The sequence below is a fragment of the Python bivittatus genome, unplaced genomic scaffold, assembly GCF_059951505.1.
Source record: "Python bivittatus isolate LINGU-HERP-01145 unplaced genomic scaffold, Pbiv_v1 ctg000210_np1212, whole genome shotgun sequence".
In the NCBI taxonomy this organism is placed as follows: domain Eukaryota; kingdom Metazoa; phylum Chordata; class Lepidosauria; order Squamata; family Pythonidae; genus Python; species Python bivittatus.
This window is the reverse complement of record NW_028277053.1, coordinates 10074987-10097360: the sequence shown is the minus strand read 5'-3', so window position 1 is coordinate 10097360 and position 22374 is coordinate 10074987. Positions and strand designations below refer to the sequence as shown.

The window sequence follows — 22374 nt, the reverse complement described above, 5'->3', positions numbered from 1 at the left end:
AGTTACTGCCCATACTGGCCAATGATGTTGCATTTTCTCAGGCACTGCATGGTAGGCCCATACTTGCGTGCAGACAACCTGAAGCTGATTCTCACAAACAACAACAGGACAATGAGGCTAACATGGGAACTAGACTCTGTAACAAACCCAGATGTCTACTTTGCCCCACATCTACACCAACAGCACCATCACAGGCCCCAAGAAATATACTGTACACCACAAGATTAGAGGCACCTTCACGTGCCCTTCCTCCAAAGTGACATACTGTATGCCATCATCTGCCAGCTATCCCCCTCTGGATTGTACAAGGACAAACACAATAAACTTCACACAAAAGAATTAATGGACATACATTTGCCATCAGAACTCAAAACAAGGAAAAGTACTATCAGAACATTTCACCCTCCCAGGACACTCTGTTGCAGACTGAAGAGTGACCTTTTTGGAAAAACAAGTCTGTAACAGCACCATTGAATGAGAAATGGCCGAACCCATATACATCAAAAAGTTTCAGCCAATCTCAAAAGTTCTCAACGAACACAATGGATTTTTAACACATTACAATTGTTAATTGATAAAGTACTTGTACCTGTCACAAATGTAACCTGCATCTACATAACCAACCTATCTTTTCCTCCCTTCCCCTCTGCCTCACCCCAGTTTAAAACCTACATCAGGCTAGCCACTCCATGCATCTGATGAAGGGAGCTGTAGCTCACCAATTTTTAAATAAAATGTATTGGTCCGTGTAAAATAAGAGTTCCTGGCAAATCATGTGTTTGGCATTGACTGATGCCTGGTTTCCGTCTTGGAAATCTGAAGTTGAAGCAGTGCTTGTAAAGCCATTGAAATGAAAGAGTGGAAATGCAGATTCATTTCCTTGTTGTGGATCATCAACCCAGGAGGAAATCTGGTACCAGGATGTGTATACACAGCATGCAGTTTCTATAGACTAGAGCAGTGTTTCTCAACCTTGGCAATTTTAAGATGTGTGGACTTCAACTCCCAGAATTCCCCAGCCAGCATGCTGGCTGGGGAATTCTGGGGGTTGAAGTCCACACATCTTAAAGTTGCCACGGTTGAGAAACACTGAACTAGAGACATCCACACTAGAAGAAAGGAAGATACCCGAGTGTCTCTCAGTCCCTTATACAGCAGCTTTTTCTTAATTCCTTTCCACATAAATCACATTGTAATCACAGGGTAAAAAAAGAGAGATCTATCTTCCATTTGTTAACCGTAGGCTTCCATCCTAAAGAATTTTATCATGGATGGATTTATACAGCTGTCCTCTGGGAATTGATTCCCCTGGCATTGCATGTAATTGTATTTTTCTTGCTGAATTCTGTGGCTAGTCTGGATAAATGAATGTGTCCTGTGATCTGGTGCTGTTGTTTTATACTGTTGTTGACCATTCTAATAATACATAGGAAATTGTCTTTATTATGGAAATGGTTCTTTGTCAGTAACAAGCATGATTCTTAAGTACTTTTTTTTAACTTGCCATGAATCTATCTGGGTGGTTGCTAAGAGTTGACAATAACTTGATGGCACACAATCAAAAAATGAATCTGTTTTAAATGTGATAATTGCAGAAAAAGGGTATATAAATAAACATAACAAAGGTTAACCCCATCAACCTGATTGGCATCCAGTTTTCCTGTGTCTGCTGGAATAAGAGGTCCAGTTCTGCTTGTTTTCAGAAACTTCCCACTCCATCCTTCCCTGGGCAGTTTCCTGAGACCATCTCTTCCCATGGTTTGGAAGCCACTGTTTGGTTAATGGTAGTTTAGCTGTGTGGGAAAAGGCTCCACTTGAGATCTTAAAAAAATTCTGCTGGTCATAATGGACTAGCCCAATTAATGGTCTGTTAGGCATACTTATGCATTCATATTTCATCTGCAAACCAGATACAGTGCTTTCCTGCTGTATTAGCAACGAGATTGTAACTTTTGAGAAAAATATACGCCTACTATATGTTTAAAAATAACATAACCACAATCTTTGAACCCTCTGCCCATGCTCACATCACTTTCTTACTGTGCAAATGAAGCCTATGTATTTAAGTGTGATTTATCTTCTTGTTTGTTTATTGGTGTTCTTCCTGTCCACCAGCTCTGCAGCCATCCTCTCTCCCCTGTCGGTTGGCTCACCTTTGTGTGCTGGCAGCACTCAATTTGAGATGATTTAGTCCCTCATCTACAGGCTATTTTTTCCCCAGCCCTCCCAGCAGCTGCGGAAAAGGATGGAGGGGGCTCCCGTTTCTGCCATGTTTACCTTTTCCTCCAAGAGAGAGGGGAAAGTAATCCACAACAGTGCAAATAGGATGAGTGTGAAATCCCGAAAGTTCAAAAGTTGTCATGTGCCTCCATCTGTTTCTGCTCCCTTCATGTTTCAGCATGTGTGTGTGTGCGCACGCGTGTGTAGTGGGGTGAACACTAGCATGCCCACAGTCTTCACAACATCTCTCTAGGACTTGGTCCCAATTACAGAGATTGGAAAAGATAGCTGATCCATCAAGAAAGAGTTGTTAGGCTAGGTTTAGGAGAGGGGTGGTAGTAGTTTAAAATAAATTAACTCTAAACAAGACTGAGTTTGTTCTGAGCTAAATCTAACCCATTTAGAACTAGTATGGGCTTACTGATCCCTTTTTGACATTTCTACCATACACTAACCACTTCTTGATGCAATCACACATGGGAACATAGGCGTTTACTTACAGTATTGGTCTTCCTACTATCTCTTCTTTATCTGTGAAAAGAACCCTTTGATGCTTGCCATTTTAGTTTTGCTTAGAATATTTTACCACTTATTGTGATGCAGGGCTTTTATTACATTGGTATCCTCTTTTTTTCCTATTCGCATATGTTGGAGTTAGCAAGTAGAACGGTAAGGGCTTGCTTCTGGAGTATTGCGGATAAGAATAGAATAATCTTTTTTTTGTTTTGTTTAAGTTGTACTAAGATGTGATCATCACCACAAATTGTGATGGGAAGAAGTTTTGTAATTCAGTTGCGCATTGCACAAGTTGTTTCTTCTGTCTTTTCTACATCTACTGCTGATCTAACTTACCAGAGGAATTCTAATAGTATGAGCAATCTTGACAGCCTGTAATGTGGCTTGCTCTGACTGAATCTTCCTTTGCAGTCTCATCTCTTAAGCCTGTCCTGGGCTCCAGTTTTAAAACTATTTTGTATTTTGCTGTTGGTGCTCTACTGCAGAAGAGCTTCCAGCTGATAGCCGAAGTGTCACGGCCTGTGTTCTTCTACTTCTATATGAATAAGTAAAAGAGAGTTGACATAATTCTTGATATGGAGCTAAGTGACCTGGTTCATATTATTGTTCAGCTGTGGATGTGTTTGTGGTTGAGGCACGCTCTAATTTCAGCATTCTATTTGTAAATGTTCACATTGACATGATTACAGTGACCTTATAAGGATAAGCAAGATAAGGATTCAAAAGTGGTTGTAAAGATAATTGCTTCCACAAGAACCTGAACATAATGTAACTTGTTAGAAATATGGAACAACCATTAAGATACTTTATTTCATAAGGCAGTGGTTCTCTTTAATACATTAATACTGCAATTCATGTGTCATTTATCAAAACAGACTAAGATAGCCATAGAACTGTCTAGGAAAAAATTGATGGGTACAACTAATTGTTGGAGAAGTGGTACTCAAAATGTGTCACATGAAAGGTCTTAAAGAAAGTCTTGTAACATCTCCAGTGCTATTTGTTCTTATTTATCCAAGAGACTCAAGACATATTGAAACAGATGCAGGTTTATAGCTTTTATAGTCACTTTCTGAACTAAAAGCGTTACTCACACACCCCTCCCCAGTTCAAATCTAGCTGGCAAAGCTTGGTTGGAGTTCCAGAAGACCTGAGGCCAAAACCTCATCTTGTATTATGCCTTCTTCTGTCTGATGGCCCTGAACTATTACTATTCACACCCACTTTTTATGGCTTGTAACAAGGCTAAGCTAGTTCTGGGTTGACACTCTGTCACAGCTTGTAATTTTCCATTTGAATTTGCCATTACCTTATCACCTCCAGTTAGCTGATTTGTTAACCACTTTGCATTTTGAGAACTACCTCTTGTTGAGTCATCTTAGAAATCTCTGTCTTAATATTTTTCCATATGCTGCATGATATGAAATCTTCCAGGATAAACCTTCTGTTTATAGACCTATTTGAGTGGGTCTCTTGTATTCCCTTTTTCATACACACAAGTATATGGCAGAAGGTGTATATGTAATATATAATATATACCAATAATAACAATAGTAGAGAAAATGAGATCTATAAATCCAGTGATAAGCTTCCAATTTTAAAGTTACATTCTTTGGGAAGTAATCATGTTTTCCTTTTAGATAATTACAGGCCTTTATTGCTCTATTTCAGACTTTCTGATTCCAGATGTAATGGGAATGTAACTCCCATTGTTGTAATTAAACCAGCATGGCCAGTGGCTCCAAATTACAGACCCAACTGGATACTGCTAGGTGGGAGAAGACAGATTTCTTTATTGAAAAGGCTGACCAACCCCCAAAGATTTGTTCAATATATAAAACCCATTATGTTGATTAAACGAATTGATCATCCTACTTTAGACATTTTTGGCAATAAAACCTTGAAGCTGAGAGGCAAAAGATATGGCTGTTGTGTTCTTCCTTGTTCTTGCAGTTATGGCTTTTTGCTTGAGCGATATGTTCTAGAATGCTTTTCTTAGAGTCTAAGAAGCCAGGATGGAAAATATTTTGGACCAAACGTAATTGAGAACTTGCCCTCTACCCTTACCTGGTTCTTCTTGTGCCACATTTTATGTTTGGCTATTCTCTACTGACTGCATGACAAAAGGCAGGCCCCCAAGACCCCTGGTTTGGCTGACTCTGGTTTACAAGGTAGAGATCAAGGAAAGCAAGTGTTTTCCTTGGGTAACTTAGGACTGTGCCAATGTGGAGGCCAGATGTTTTCTAGAGTACATTTCTTACCAATCTGTGGTAAAAAGGTAGAGAAACAGAAATGGACAAGGAGAAGAGCTGGACCTGCTCCCTGTGGTGATTTGGAGGAAGATGGTTAAGCTGTGGCTCAATTCAGTCCCAGTCACAACCAGACAACCGTTAATTACATGTCAGTTAAATTGACTTTTTAGAATAGAAAAGAAGAAATATAAAATGTTCTCTGAGCAGCGGTTCTAAAACAAAAAAGAGAAAGAGAAATAATAGAGGCAAGTTACTCTAGCAATGTGCTCAACTTCCTATAGGAAGGGCTCATCCTGGCTTAAGAGTGAAGTTGTTCCACCTGAATGGCACCTCCATTCCAGTTGCCCCGACTTGTCCTTCACTGAAATAGATGGATTTATTTCAGGCCTGAGCTCAGGGAGAAGCCAAGGCACATTCTCTCTGCATCCTTAGAAGTTCCAGAGAGTTCAGCAGATTTATGCTTTGGGCAAACCTGTAATGGCTTGTTCTGCCAGTCTCAGTCAGGGATCATCTCATACGTTGACAAATGTAATATTTTACACATGTCATTTCTTCTCCTTTTTCACTGTAATGAGTTGACACTTACTAACAGCTTGTAAACATGAATAGCGGCACATGGACATGCCGTTTCACCCTAGCCTGACTTGCTGCCCTTGACCTCTGCTGTGGTTATGGAGGGTTCTGCTTCTAAAATCTTTGTGGTAGATTAGTTCAGCCTGGCGCTGAATGCCTAGGATTGTCTTGTTTGTAAAGTCTGGAACATGCTTTCCTCGATTTTGTCATTCCATAGTAACTTGTAGCATATACAAGTAATGTTCCATGAGATGTACAAGTTGAGCTATCTGTCTTAGGTGAATTTTATTGGCTTCTCTTTCTGGTCCAGACATTGTGTCTGACTAGATTTGGACTGGGTTGGCCATTACCTGACATGTTGTGGGCCCCTCTTTGGGTTTCTAGCTTCCGTCCTTGGCTGCCTGGTCTTCCTCCATGCATATTTGCCTGTTTGCATCTTGCAATATTGCTAGGCATGCTTACCTCTAGGAAGGGCCTTTTAAATACTGCCAGAATTGCACTCTTTGTTGGAAAAAAGGGTTTTCATTTGTTACAAAGATATGCATCTCTTTATGGTTTCATCTAATCAATACCAATCATGTTTTTGATAATTAATTCCCTTACATCAGAGAGGCATGTGTAAAAAAAAGCCACTACTGTATTCGACCAAGATTGGTAGCCAACCCCATTTTCACTTAGCATGCTATGTGAACGCAAGCTGTTTGATTGTGGCTCAGGGCGTCATGAGACCCCAGAAAGTGAGTTAATTTCATTTTCATATTTCAGATAATCATGGATAAGCATTCATGGCATTCAGCCTTACCTGAGAATTCAAGGAGGCTATGAGGCTTAAGTATTTGCAAAAAAGGGGTTTGGATAACCAAGACCTGATAATCACTGAAAGCAAATAACTTTGTAAAGCAGATGACATCGGGTGCAGATGATTAAATATTCCCAAATTTAAAAAAAATCCCTACACACTGCAAAATGTGTAGAAACAGGTTTACTGCTTTGTTTTTCAGCTCTTTCTCTGTACTTTACAGCTTGCAGTTTGTAAATATTCCCAGCCATTATCCTCACTTTCTTAATATGTCATAAAAACTCTTTGCAACCTCAGTCTTTTTTCCTTTTGTGTGCTGTAACCCCCTTATTTTTCTTTTCCAGTTGTTTTTATGCCACCAATCCTTTTGTCTCATCTCACCCCCTAATTTTATGTCAACCTTTTGGACAAACTTTCAGGGACATTGGATTGGTTCCAGAAAGATGGGAAATTGAATTTCTACCCTGAGAATATACTGAATTTCCCTACTGAGACATGATTAACTAGCAGCCCTAATGTAGCATAGGCTTAGATTAAAGGTAGCTATAGTCTGTAAGGCGAAACTAACCTATAATAGTGCTAATAATGATGAAGCTCAAAAAGTCCTTACTCTTGTTTTATTGTTCTTCCTAGAGAGCCAGACAGATGAAAAATCAGAGAGCAGCAATAATGGTAAGTATTGCCTGCATCACCTTGATTATGAAGCTAATAATAATCATAACAAATCTTGATTTTTAGTGTTTGTATTAGGCTACCTCTAAAGGTTCATCCAGAGGATAACAACAACCACTGAGCTGAAAGTATGAATTCAAATGTATTCATTGGTCTAAACGACTTAAATTGTTAAAATGCAATACTGCTGAAAAGCAGAATAATTTCTCAGCATCTTTTAAATGTCTGGATTTCTGAATCCCATGAAAGCTTGTGCCAGAATGTATTTGTTAGTGTTTAAGGTACTGGAAGAAAATGTTCATTGTTGTTTTCATTTAAATGCTAATAAGCTATTTGTTTACCCTTGAGAAAAGTTAGGATAACTCAAGAGACAAAATGTATAGTCTTTAGTATAATTTCGCAAACCACATATCCATTAAACACAGAACCTGTAAGCTCTTATTATACACTACATGTGTTAGTCCTTTTGCCTTTTTTGGTACCTCCGTGAGAATAGATGGTGACGATGATGATGATGATTTTATCCCATCTTTTATATATATAAAACAAACCTAATATTCCTGCCTCCTACTTTCCCTACAACAACCCTGTGAGGTGGGTTGGGCTGAGAGAGAAGAACTGGCCCAAAGTCACCCAGCTTTCATGCCTAAGGGAAGCCAGGAACTCACCATCTCCTGGTTTCTAGGCCAGCACCTGAACCATGACAGCAAACTGGCTCTAATAGTTTAGCCATAGAACTGCATGGAAGCTGTGTAACTTTTGCATTAAACCCACCAGTGTTTCTGGGATGCGATATCTGATTGACCTGATGAACTTCTTGAAAAAAGAAATCTGTTAACAAATAACCATTTGCAAAGTGAAATGAATGTTGCGTTTGTATCTCTGCTGTATTTTCAGCAAGGAGCAACTCAAACTTTTTAAAAATATCGCTTGCTGTCTCGTTAATATTATTATTTCATTTGAGATTTGTCTGTTTGATTAGCCTTATTAGCATTAGAGGAGGCTGGAGAGCAAGTCCGATGTACAAAAGGATATGGGCGCAGCTGATGGCTCCAATTTCTGTTCTTTGTATTGTATAGTCAAGACGCAATTTCTTATTGTACAATACAATATACCTCTAAATATATTTCTTGTAAAAGAAAGACCAGCTGTAGGTTTTACTCTGCTGTGTACCACTGTTTTGAGGTTTAGGTCTTGAAATATGCTATGGCAACATTCCTTTTGTATAGGCATTGCAAATAGTGTTCAATGTCTGCCATTTTGTTGTGTTACCTTGCTAGGCATAATTCAACGAAATTGCTTTTTGCTGTCCTTACTGATTCTGCTTTTGAAGTACTTGTGCTTTTGTACTACTTGTGTCACGGGTAGAATACATTAGTTATTAATATTATACTGAACAGATCGAGCTATATGGATAGTTTACATGTGATTGGCTTTGAAAAGGTTTGTTTATATTCTAGATCTGTTGAAGCCATTCAAAAATAAATCCACTGTAAACTAAAACAGCCTTGAATGAGTTATAATTTAGTGCTTGTAAGAATAACCCTGACATGCCCTGATTCTTTTTTTTGTCAATAGCTATCAGAATATCACTAAGAGCTCTCTCTGTGGTTTGCTAGGGTACCTCTAGCAGGAAGCACACATAGCTAGGAGTCCTTCTGCTCTTCAGCCGCCCTCCCAGATTGCTCCGCATCTTTTTTCCAGCATTTGGTGCCTGAACCCTTACTTGAGACCTTACTTTATGTACTGTATTTCCTAACTGAATCTCTGCATATTTCTTTTACTGAAAATATAACAACTTGTAGTATAGTGGTTGCCTAAGCATCCTCTTTGGGGAGCTGGTTTTTGTGGACTGAATTGTATTTTGCCAAAGACCTTGTGTTGGCATAAACATTTGTGGACACATGGAGGGGCATGGTCACGTTTGGCTTACTGCACATGGACAGTTTGCCGTCTTTGTGGCGCTGCTACTCAGATTGATTTAATGCTTCTTCAATGTCCCATTTTCATTAAAATGCCATGAGGTTCCTGAAGAACTGAGTGACTCTCTCTAAAGTTTCCTTGGCAGGTCTTTCTCTTCAGTTGGGGTTGCCCAGTACCATTAATTACCAGAGTTGCTGTTGACATCTCATGTTTGGGAGCACAACAGAGTGCTTTTTGTATCACAGCTCGTTGCTTTGTTGTCTGCTGGCTTCTCCTGGGCTGAGAGTATTCATTTTGCTAAAAAAAGAGGCAGCTTTGGCTTTAGTATCTCTGGGAATGAGACCGAAGATTTTATTTGGCAGGTTGAGCCTCGCTGTGCTGTATTGCAGGGTTTGACCTGGCAGATGCAGCAGCCTGAGTAGATATTCCCAAACTAGGCAGCCAGTTGCTTAATTTGAGGAAGGGGATGGCTCTGCAGTTGGCTTGGAACAAATAAACATTTACTTTTAAGCGAACAGGGTTGGGTTCTGAAAGACTTGTGTTTATATGCTGGTTATTCGTAAATTTCTGAAATTGTGGTCACAAATCACAAATATTCTGACTAGTCTTCCTGTTGGTTACTTACTTCTGTAACTACATTATCCATATAACGTATTGGGCATAGTAAGTGTTCTGAAGTGCATCAATAAATATATTCTTGAATCTTCTCAGGATTGCTTCCTCATCTGGTTGTGGCAGTTAGTTCTGCTTTCCTTTTACTCTCTCAGGAAATGTTACGGACCTCCAGGGCAAAACAAATCAGTATGTGAAATTCAACTCTGCCAAGCTACAAGGGCCTCTTCCCCAACTTTTTCTTAGACCAGCCTCTCCTTGATATTTGCGAGGGCTAAAGCTGTTAAGGCTGGAAACAAGGAGTCTGAACTTAGACGACATTGACCACCAGAAGGCACCACATGACTTGTTTCATCCTATTGGGGCTCATCAGATGTTGGTAGCCAGATCTTATTCTGTAGGGTTCAGGCCCTCTACCAAGAATTGAACTCATGGACCATTGTACTTTAGATAATTATAGTGCATTAGCTTTAGGAGCTATCCAACTCCTGGTGCTCTGTGGTTGTAGGAAAGGATATATAGAATCTATCAGAATGTTTTTTCAGTCCACCTTCTCTTACGTTCTCAGAGCAGAGAGATATAGATGTTTCGTTATGTCATGCCCCCATATATGGAGATCAAACTGTGTAGGTGCCTGCCTCACCCAAAGAAATGATTGGGAAGGAATCCATTGCCATGTAAAGGCGAGTGTCATTCCCACTAGATAGACCCGACCAGGTAATCAACTCCACAGGAAGGCTAAAACTACTTCTATTGAGATTGGCTATAATAATAGAATCTTGTAAATCTGATTGTGCTGGACCTCTTCCTCCTTCTTATATTCCAGTGAATCAGGGAGGCATTTGCCTAAGCTGCTTCCAAATGTTATCTCATTATACTGGACTTAAAAATGTTTCAGCCCCTTTTGATTAGGTAACTGCATATTTCTGTCAACATCAACTTCCTTGTTCTCTGCAGCAGGAGAAAGAGGCATAGGATTTAAAATCTGGGGAGATACGAATATGGCCTGATTCCTAAGTCCTGCTATAAGTGATCTTCATCATTAGACTTTCTTTAGATCTCCAGTAAAAGTAACTTCTCTATCTGAGCCTTGTCCTTGACCATTGCCTGTTAGCTTCCATCTAACAGGTTTGAGTTCCTAAAGAGAGAAAGATATATTGCCATGCCCTGAATGACAGTGCCTCACCTTTTCTCCTAACCCAGTGAGACAGTTCCCATCTTCAGCCATATAGTCAGCCATGGCTCTCTAGGCTCAGCTGCAGCCTGAAGATATGTCAGCTTTTCAAGGTAGACCAAACTAGGAAACCAAAGTCATGTAAGACAATACTACTTTTATTGTAAAGATATAGTAACAGAAACTTGCATCTTGGAAAGCGCTCCCCCCCCTTTATTTTCATGAGAACTAGGGAGAGTCTTGTCTGAGACTGTAATGGGCAGAAGGAATAACCTTGAGGCACAGGAGGAAGAGCCAAAACCAAGTCAACAGTCAGATAAAAGAAATCTGAGTCTGGGACAGAAATCTAATTTGAGAGAGTGTCTCAAACATGACCTCCCTAGTTCTCATGAAAAGAAGGGAAGGAGGGAGGAAGTGACTTGCAAGATTCTATTACTATAACCTTATAATAAAAGTAGTATTAGCTTACATGTCTTTGGTTTCCAAGTTTGGTATACCAAGGTTACATTTCTTCCCTGGACTCAGCCCTCTTTTACCTGATCATTGTCTTGGTAGCGGCTCTTCCTTCTGTCCCTCAAGGCCATTCCCTCTTTTCTCTACAAGATAATAGTGTATTATTTTAACTGAATCTCTCGGGCATTTCTGCCTAAAGTTCCTAAACATCCAGCTTCCATTTTTCCTCTGATCTTTTTCTTGTTGATTCCTCTAGTTTTCACTTACCGTCACCTCTGTTTTTCTTCAGTATTCTTTATATTCTACTTAATTATTCCTCAATCCATAATTTTGCTATACTCTTTATCACCTCAGTGTTTGCTGTCTAGGGCCTTTAGCTTTCCTGCCACTAAGCCAACTTTGTACTCCAGTTTGCAGTTTCAATCTCCATGTCTGCTTTTGGCTCTCCAGGACTATGGAGATTTTCTCTAACCATCTGCAAGTTTTTTTTTAAATTCTTTTCTTCCCCACAGAAACATTATTATTTGCCAGTGTAATATTGTTGATGTTTTCCTATGCTACTGTAGGAATATTGGTGCAAAATCTATGGAACTAGAATAGCTCAGCTATTCTGTATAAAGGGCTAACTCCAGGGATGTCCATGGTGGGGGAGAGATCAATGTGGTGGCCACAACCCCATAATTGGAGTTCTGCCCCTTTTTACATGCCCATGATGCAAACTCCCTGGCTAACTCTCTGAAAGTAAACCTAAGTACAGAGGAAGGAAAACCTTTTTGAGAAAAACTAAGTCTAAAGAATAAAAGTTAATAATATATTGGTTAATAACAATAGCATTTTTATGAGGCTATCTTTAAGAGATGCTCCTTGAGAAGTTTGTACAGTCAAGAGTAAACTACAATATTTGAATGCCCTTCGTTGATTAAAATTCTACACTATCTTAGCACTGGTAAGTAATGATTGAAAAATATTTCAGGAACTTATTGCCATACCAAAAATAAATGGTATTTGCTTCTGAATAAATCTTCAGAGTATATTTTCAAATCTTTCTTTATGCCCTTTCTATACCACCTAATAGTGGTTCCTAGAGCAGAAATGAAATTGATGAAATAAAACATAGTAAAATGTAATAGCTAAAAACTTAAAACAGCTGTAGATAAAAACTAGAGGAAAAACAAAAGACAAAGACAAAAAAGAGCAAAGGTCATAAAAGCATTAGCATGATTTTTTTAAACGTGGAAGATTCAAAAAATGATGATGATGATGATGATGAAGAAGAAGATGATGATGGTGGTGATGATGATGATATCATCTTAATCTCATACTGAAAAGACAAGGCAAACATTCTATACCTGGACTGGAACTCCATCTCTGCAATGTATTTTAGTAGCCATCCATATCAGCTAATTTTATTGGGGGAGGGTGTACAGAAAAAAATATCTGATATTATATGTCTTTAATGTTAAGTGTAACTGAAATCATAGGTAGCAATCCACATGTGCATTTTAGGAAAGGCCTATCAGAAGCTTAAATTTCAGTAAATGGATTTGCTTGAGCAGATTTTGAATTAATGCATCTGACCGATGTTAAGTCTGTGACTCATTTGATAGGATTTTTGAGAACAAGACATCCACTTCAGCATGTTCCCGCAGGTTGCCATTAGACAACAATTTGTCTGATCTGTTGGTGCCAGAATTCCACATAAAGATCCTAGATAGTATTATAAAATATGTCAGAGTCCAAAAAGTTGAAATCATACTCTTGGCTCCTATTGGCCAAAATATGTCATCTTGTTGGCTTTGTAGTGCAGTTCTTATTGTACCAATAGAAGAGAATATATGTAGCTCAGGGTTGAACTGGTGTCCTTGGTGTTCTCTGAACTTGGTTGTTTTCTTGCAAATGTTTCATTACCTGGCTAGGTAACATCTTCAGTGCTACAATGGAGTGGAATTTGCTCTCTGTTTATATACAGTAGCTTGGTGGGGGTTGGTGATTTTTTTTGGTAGTTCCGTGATTATGGTATTGTTTACTGCCTGATTGTATGTCTGGTGTTAATCTTAGTGTTAATCTCTGCTCATCTGGGTGATGATTGCTGGCAAGGAGATGTTCTGGTCTTTTTGTTTCCTTTTTATTGTCTCTTGAATAGTGTGTAGATGTTGTTTATCTCTATGTGCCTGTTGATGGCTGACTTGTCTGAATACCAAGTTTCATAGGAATTCCATGTGTACAACCAAAAGGATGGATCCAGTATGTAGATGATACCTTTGTTATAATAAAAAGGAACAACTAGAGAAGACACATGAAACTTACCAACAACATCTTCAAAGGAATAAAATTCACTAGAGAGGAAGAAAACAACAACACGCTACCCTTCCTGGATATCCTGATCAGCAGAGGAAGCAACAGCAAATTAGAAACTCAAGTCTGTCGTAAAACAACCCACACTAACCAAGTACTCCATTACCAAAGTCACAACCCAACCTCCCACAAGAGGAGCTGTGTAGGAACATTATTCAAACGAGCGCAAATGGACTGCAGCAACCCAGAACAGCAGAAAAAGGAAACAGTCCACCTATACAACATCTTCCAACAAAATGGATATCCATTTAGCTTTATCAAAAAATGTCTGACCACTCAACCTACTGCAACACAACCAACACAAGCTATGAAAAGGATAACACTGCCATACATCAGAAATGTCTCAGAAACAGCCAACAGACTATTACAACCACATGGCATCTCCGTAGCACACAAACCAACTAAAGCCCTCCAAAACATCTTAAGTAAACCAAAAGACCCAGTAGCCCAAGAAGCAAAAACAGGAGTCATCTACAACATACAGTGTAGTGACTGTAACAACCACTATGTAGGACAGACAAGCAGAAGGCTAGCAGAGCGCATCCATGAACACCAACTACCAGTCAGAAGACACGATGAAAACTCCTTAATCTCACAACACATGGACAGACTCAGCCATAGTTTCAGCTGGGAAACTGTCAGCGTCTTAGACCAAGCTAAATCCAAAAATGCGAGAGAATCCTGGAAGCTTGGTATTCAGACAAGGCAGCCATCAACAGGCACATAGAGATAAACAACATCTACACACTATTCAAAAGAGACAATAAAAAGGAAACAAAAAGACCAGAACATCTTCTTGCCAGCAGTCACCACCCAGATAAGCAGAGATTAACACCAAGGTTATCACCAGATATACAATCGAGCAGTAAACAATACCCTAATCAAGGAACTACCAAAAAGACCTCCCCGCCCCACTCCCCTCCAACACTAGCAGGGCATGCCACAGTATATAAACAGAGAGCAAACCCCACTCCCTTCTGGCACTGTTACCTAGCTGAGTAATGAAACGTTTGCAAGAAAACAACCAAGCTCAGAGAACCCCAAGGACCCACAGTTTTTATTGTATCCTATGTCATGCTTTGATGGTGGAACCAAAGTTGAGAAACTAAAATTCATTTATTCATGATTATGGAGCAAAGTCCTTTCCACTTTCTTGCTTTAATCCTGAAGTTTTCCAAGCCAGAGAATAAACTTGGTCAAATTGCAGATAGTCACTGTGAAGTCTTCTTGAAGCTATGTTGGCATAGTTTCCTCAAAATGTTCAAGAGAGCTTAATTTATACAGATAATTACAAGTGCATGTCTTATTCAAGTAATTCAAAATAGCTTTGCAAGGCATTTGTTCATCAGGAAAATAAGCTTAATGTCAGATGAAGATGTGTGCCTTTCTGTCCTAAAATGTTGAGCTGAACAGATTTAATGTGACATTTTCATAATGGATTATTTCCCAAGTCAAGCTATAGGCGAAAATGCTTTTTGGAAACCTTAATTGTTGGCAGCAGATTTTAGAAGAATAATTATGTTCAGTACATTTTATGTATAATGATTGTCTTCTGTTAGATAGCATCTGTATTTTCCTTCTGATATTCTTTACCGATGTCCAGTACCAGCCCTCCAATGTGGGCCGATAAAGCATGTTGCTTCAGATGGAAGGAACTAATATCTGAATAGAGTAGGAACTTTTTAAAGGCATCTCCAGCTCCAGCATGGTACATTTGAGAGCATGTGCCATGATGGTGGTGTACTTCAAGCAGCTGAGTATTTTGGGTTGGCACTGTAAGCTTCTCATGAACTATGAGAATTTCTCATGAACTATAATCCTCATATATGATGAGGATTAACATTACTGACACTTTTACATTTTTTTAAAAAAATTGTTTTTATATTTTTACCCTAGGGATTCTACACTCCTTTTTCTCAACATGCAGTGACTCTGTTTTTCAGATACCTGGGTTCAGCAGTTTAAAGTCAGGGGAGATGGAATCACGCTGAAAGGGAACACTTGTCTCTTTTGCTGGAAGAGGGGATGTGCTTTCTCTCTGCTCTCAATTTGTTACAATTGTGCATTTCCCTCTACTAATTACTGAATTGAGTAATTATTGTCAAATAAGCCTCAAGCACTCCCCTTCTTTGCTAACATGGTTTCCCTCTGCAACTGCTTCTCTATTACAATTATAATTGGCCTAGAATTAAAAACCGCAGTATAAACAGGTTTCAGATTCTGTTTTTGTAGGAAGAGTTAAGCAAATTTTTCTGTTTGGATTTCATGGCAAATTATTTCTAATGCCAGATGGGAATCAGAGACTGTTCACCCTCCTGCAAACCGCTATTTGGAGTATTGAGGTGAGCCACTGACCTCACTGAGGCATTGTGCTAAGCTAGGGACACATGTTAATTGTATGTAGATGATGGTGGTGTTGTTCAGTTCTTTTCAGGTTAAGGGCAGCATTGTGCCAATGAATGCATGTAGGAGAAGGGCTGCAGTCCTCAAAGAAGGGACTGGGCAATGACAGGATCTAAATTTGATTTCATTTTCAGAAAGAATTGATTTAACTATTTTCTGTCTGGGCAGACTAAGTAATAGCATCATGCCAACTTCTTCTATGCTGCTGGGAGTGACTGCTCCTCCACCCCCACCCAACACATATTAAGCAGTGATCTAATACAGGGATTGGAACCCTGATGTCCTCTAGATACTTTGAACTACAGTACCCACAAATCCCTTATCTTGAGCCATGCTTGCTGGTGCTGACTGGGGCTGAAGTCAAAACTTCTGGAGTGTATCAGGATGTTTATCCTGACTTAATAGCAAACTTTAAGGCATTGCTTGTCATCTTAAAGCTTTGCAATCAGTTAAAAACTAATCACTCCATCATTATAACTGATGGTTAAGTGCAAATGTGTTCGGAGGATGATGTGACATTTTATGAGCAACACCCTCCTCCATATTTTCTGCTTACACAATCAATTTTTGACAGCCCAGGAAGCAGAACTGCACATGATTCGTTAAAGCTGTTACTGTGCTTAATAAGATTGCAGTCTGCCATATATTGAATTTTTAAATGTTGGATTAAAAAAAAAATCTACCTCATCTACAGATTCAGTTTTGTAGATTTAATACAAAGCCTGGAAAAATAAAATAAAGAGCACAATAGTTGCGTATAGTCTGTCCCATTCAAGGCCTGCATTTAAAAGCAAAGATTACTAATAAGATTATTACCATATTGTTTCTAGCCCAGTCACTCATAAAGGCACCTTGGGAGGAAAAATAAAGGAATGCATGAAATATAAGTGGTGATGCTTCTCTACATTGAAAAAGATGACTTATTTATGAAATCTTAACCATCTAATGGCTAGAATCTCAGGAGATGGCAAGATTTTGTTATTCTTCCTCCAGATTTTGTGAGATTTTGGGATTCTCATCCAAAATTTCAGGCAAAAACACTCATTAGATTTTGGCCATTTGTTTTTTCTTAATTGAGTTTTCTGTACCTCTTGGCTATTACCTAGCTTTTGTCCAGATCTGGCAGCTCTAACGATACTGTCCTTGCTATCAAAACATTTGAGTTGACAATTTAAATGTGCTACAGAATAAAGTCAACATGAGTCATGACCCTTCTTAGAGGACTCATCCTCCTATAAAGGAAGATTTCAGAAATCAACAACGATCTAGAATCTGTGCCAAGAACTGCAGGCCTGGAGAAGTTGTCCCTTGAGGTCTAGGACCTTCACTCCTAGCCTTAACCAAGAATTCTTTGAATCCCCCTTCCAGCCTACAGGAGTGATGATGCCTCTGGGCAGAGAATCAGGAAGCTGAGAAGCACAAACATGCACACCTACAAGGAAAAGCTTATTAGAAGTAAACCTATGACAGGTAGTCCTTGTTCCAGAGTAAACCTATATGCTAGATCGAGTAGATGGAGTTGAACTGTGTGGAGGGTTTAGATTCCCAAACCCTAGGATAAGGCTCATCATTTTGAAGTCACCTGGTGCTGGATACCACACCAACATTTTGTATGCTCCTGTGATGTCCATCTTGTACTGCAGGACAGATACCTTGGACTTGGGTGCAGTTGGCACTTTAGCTCTTTTCTGTGCCCTCTGGTTGCTGGTTGGTTTGACACTTGCCTGTGACTAAATGACACTTTTGCTCTGTCCTCATATTGCAGTTACATAAAAGGAAGAAATTAGCTAGTACACCTCATGTACCTTCCATCTGTAGTGCTTCTTTGATGGAGACAAGGCAGCATCTCCAAGAATATGCCTTTGGGCCAGTGAAAATTATGTGTAGGTTATGTGACCACATCTTTGTTTCTGCTGACTTTTCACTTGGATTTCAGCACTAAGCAGGTGGATTATATTTATTTGTGGCATTCTTGCATGTAGCTGCCATAAGCTCTGGGAAATCTTGTTTTACCCTGAAATGTTATTTCATATTTGATATGTTCAGTACGTGTATTCAGAAAAGACATGTAGCATTGATTGTTTGGGCCACTTCAGGGAACTATTGCAATGCTCTGATATGTTTTGTGTTATTATTAAACTTCCCCATATGTAAAACCAAGCACAGTGGCAAGAAATCAGATTCAAATTCTTCCTGATGTGCTGTGTCTAGTGGTGTAAGGAAGGTGTGGTTTTGTTTGATGTTGTGCATTTGGATGGAGGGAGAGCTGTAGCCTATAAGATGTTTAACTTGAGAGGCATTCTGAAATGCTTTCTTCCCAATTGTCAGTGTTATGTCCTTTTTCTGAACTCTGATCTACCTTCACACCATTAACGTGCGAATATAAACCAAGGTCTAGTGGGTTAAGAGATAGGTGAACATGCCTTTGTGCTGTTGGGCTTGATGTGTCAGGAACCATTCACGTGTTATCTTGAGATCCAGTTCTTCTTGTGTGGCAATTAATCCCAGAACTGTTCTGTTTGCCTTAGAAGTAGGATGAATAACAGGGATGGGGCCAGATGATGAACTATGAGGACCAAGTTTCCCTTTAAAAAAAAAAAGAGTGGGAAACTGCTTTTTTAACATTAACACTTGCTTCATTTTTTGTATCAGGAAATTACTAATAGCAGAGAATGCAAACCTGTTAATTACAACCCCTTTATTGTTTGCTCACAACTCCTTATGTAATACTGGTTTCCTGCATGTTATAGTTTGCAAATCAGAAGTCAGCTTTAGCAATATGTTCTTCCGTCCTCCTATAGGACAAAATACTTTGTTGGCTGTAATCATGGCCAAAAGTGTACTGTAATGCTAAACCATAAATTAAAGAATGTATTCTGAAGTTAGCTTCTGGCTGTACAAGACATGGTTTTGGGGGATCCAGCATTACACCCTATAAATCTTCAATCTTTGACACCCATTCTTTTTAATTCCTGTAATGTAAATCACAGTATTGCATATCAAATTTGTTCCAGAGACAGGAAGGAGGACTTCCAATTGACATAGACACATGGACTTAAGCAGGCATCAAAAATGTTGCCATCTTTCTTGAACTGTAGTGGATCCCTTTTCTCTCCAACCCTTGTCTCCTTTCAACATTTATATTTTTGATGACAAAAACCCAAAGTCTTGTTTTGAGGACTGGTGGCAGTGCTGGTTCACTAGATTAGGATCCTTATGAAGCATCCAGGGAAAAGCATCTCTTTCTCCAACCTCAGACAGTTAACACGATCCTGAGCACACATTAGTATGATTGTTTAGGATATTTATGATAAAACAAAACTTGTGGATTGAAAGGAGAGAGATTTAAAAGCTGCAAGAACTGGGCTGGTTAATGATTTTTTAAATGAAAGTTAAGTTTCACAGTTGGGCTAAGCAACTAAGCAGTAAGTTGAGAAGCCTCAGGTGTGGACCTGTCCTGTGCCAGAAACAATAGTAGATAGTCTTTAGGGAAGTAATTCTCTCGTACGTAGTTCATCATCTCTAGCATGGAGCAATAATATTGACATATCTTACTGCAGAATATATACTCATACATACATGCATATATACCGTACATGCATAATACTTCCCATACCTTCTTAGTTCTTATATACTTGTTGGGAATCAGCATGCTCTGTCATGAAGATTTGGACATAATTTTCCCACCTATCCAAGAACACAAACAACTACCACAGCAGCCACCATTCTCCTGCTCCATATACTTAGGAGTCCTATTTGAAGAATGGCGTTAAAGTATAGCTCACTGGCATTGGGAAGTAAACATTTACTTAGACTTTTTTTTTTTTGCTCTGCCCAGGATTTGTTTTATAGGGCAATGCCATCTTGATATAATGGGACAGTTCCTAGAGGGGAGGCCACACTTGTCTTTTGCAGCAAAAAAACCAGCAAAGAGTTCACAAACATATTTGTTCTAGCATAAGCTTCCTGGAGTTAGAGTCTTCTTGAGGAGTTGCATGAGACATGCTGCTGTTACCCCTTGTTGGTAGATGTGGGATTCTAGGACGAGGAGGCAGGTGAGGAAAGCATTTGGGACTTTCCCCTTCCTCCTGCCCCCACGGCCATCCATGGAAAGGATCCAGATGGCTTTTTATTTGCTAATAGTGTGAGCTGATTAGTATATTAGCAGGTTGTTGTAAGCTGCCCTGGAATGAATTCAGCCCTAAAACACGGGTTAGAAATAATTGGAAGACACAGTAAATGAAAAGCAGTGCTTGACTATAATGTATTGAGCTTTTGTTTCTCTGCTGATAAAAATAGAAGACTTCATTACTGTAGTTTGAATAGAAAACCCTGCATTTTTAAGAAAGGAAATGAAGTGATGACAGAAAACAAAGTTGGGTGCTCTTTCACAATCCTATCAGTTAGCAGGCTACCTGAAATTGAAAATCTGGCTGTCTTTTTCACTGGCGATAGTGTTTAGATGTGGTGTTCTTGCTATATGTATGTGTCTCCTCTCCAGAGAAAACTCTGTAGATTTTTCCTTATTTTGGCATGAATGTGTATTTTCTAAAAGATAGGGATTTTTAAATGTAAAAGGTGATGGATATCTTGGAAGTCTCCTTTTCTGGAGCTATGAACAGTTTTATCTTGGTGTACTGTATAAAATTGTTCTCTAGAGGACCCATTTTAATAAGAGATTAGACTAGATGGTCTTTTTGTTTCCTCCACCCCTCTGATTCGGTAGCTGAAAGGGTGATATCCTCAAGTATACAAGATACAGCATCCTCCGTATTGCTAGTTAAATAAAGTGGATGTCTATATACAATTTGAAATCCCACTATGTTTTAGACTTGCAGTGTGATTTATTTTATAATCAACTAGTAAAAACTCAAGCAATTTCCCTCTTAAACCAGGATTAGCCCAGGAAGATAAATATTAGTTAAAAAGAGAAAGCATTTTTACCATTCTTGAGCAGAGTAAGAGATCATGAATATTAGCAACACTAAAATACAGACCAGCCTTTTCACCAGATTCTGTGTGATTGAAGCAGAACAGAGCAAACACAGATGCAGACAGCTTCAGCATTCACTTTGATTTTTATCATGTTTAGTAAGTACCTTTTTATTAATACTCTTATTATTAAATTTGACACAAAGAACTCGCAGATGGATTTTACAGTTTACATACCATAAGTTCCCATTAATTCATTAGCAGCAGTGCTCTGTGATGGCAGAGCTGGATAAATCATTTTGCGATGTCTTGACGTTTAATGAGATTTAAAGGCTGCATGCTTGTGGCCTTTTGTCTTTTGAGAGAAGTAATTACTTGATAAAATGAAGTGCATCACTGTGAACAATTGACCCTTTTGAACAATCCAGACTGGTCAGCAATCTGAATCCACATTTTAGTGCCATCATTATAGCTTCAAACTTGAGAGTTTCCAAGGTGCAAACAAAAGTATTGTCTTCCTTCAAAACAAGCCGAGTTCCATTTTCTGATTTTATGAAGTATTTAAACTGAATAATGTTGGAAGAGACCGAAAACTCTTCGGGAAAACCGTCCAGCCTGCTTTTCGATACCAAAATAATGCGTGATTTTATTTTTGTTATAAAATCAGGAGCATTGCAAAAAATCCGAAGGCCCTGTGAACGGTCATGGCTGTCTGTGATTTCTAGAAAGGTAGTCTCTCTGGACGCAAGCTGTTCCTTCTCCCACCTTGATTTCACTGCATCAACCAACAGTTGAAGCTGAAAGAATTCTGCCTCTTGTGCCAGAAGTTGGTTTTCCTTAAAGCCCTCAGGGAGAAGCAGTTCTCCATTCCTTAGGAAGTTCAGAACATGCCTAAATAAGAGACCATCTCTGTCAATGAAAAAATGGCCATCTGCGTCAGACGGACAGAGCGCTTTCCCATTTACAACTCTTTCCAAAAAGGAGTCCGGGTATTGAGTTAGGGTTTGCCTTTGGGTAACGTAGAGATAGCCCCCAACGTTGAGAGTAATTGGAGACATTTTATAATGCTTGCCTTGATTGCAGCCTTCCGAGTCGTTGCCTTTTTTCTCGTTCTCCATTTCACGCCTGTTGGCTTTTGCGGGGTGCTCCGTTGGTTAAGATCGCTGTCTTGCCTTGCTCCTCTTTTGCTTTGTATGAAGATTTCCTTCCGAAAACACCTTTATTCAGCTCTGGAACAACGAGAGAAAGGAAGTGCGCTAAGCATTGCATGAGCTTGTCAGCACAGTTTTGCAGCAGGTGGCGTAGGAACTGTGTATGCAGTGTGTTGCTGGTAGTACGGCAGGGACGCTGAATTTGCATTTAACTGTGTAAGGGTAAGAGGATGCTTGGGAAAAAGTGGTTTTAATGGTTCCCCCCCCGTTTGAAGTCCCAGGAGTTTAAATTTTTCAGGGATATTTTTGTTTGATGCAGAAAATAATAAAGTGATGCCT

The 22374-nt window shown here is 39.2% G+C and overlaps 2 protein-coding genes across 2 annotated transcripts in view; one reads left to right on the top strand and one right to left on the bottom strand.

Moving 5' to 3' along the window:
- Window positions 1–22374, top strand: part of GTF2F2 (general transcription factor IIF subunit 2) — an 82336-nt gene that overhangs the window by 21003 nt on the left and 38959 nt on the right. The window contains exon 5 of the mRNA XM_007436478.4: window positions 6994–7032. Within this exon, the coding sequence (XP_007436540.1) occupies window positions 6994–7032 (39 nt within the window). The remainder of the gene's footprint in view (window positions 1–6993; window positions 7033–22374) is intronic.
- On the bottom strand, window positions 21045–22168 carry KCTD4 (potassium channel tetramerization domain containing 4). Its single transcript, XM_025172061.2, has one exon. It carries the CDS (start codon window positions 22000–22002, stop codon window positions 21256–21258), a length of 747 nt encoding a protein of 248 aa, XP_025027829.1. The 5' UTR covers window positions 22003–22168; the 3' UTR covers window positions 21045–21255.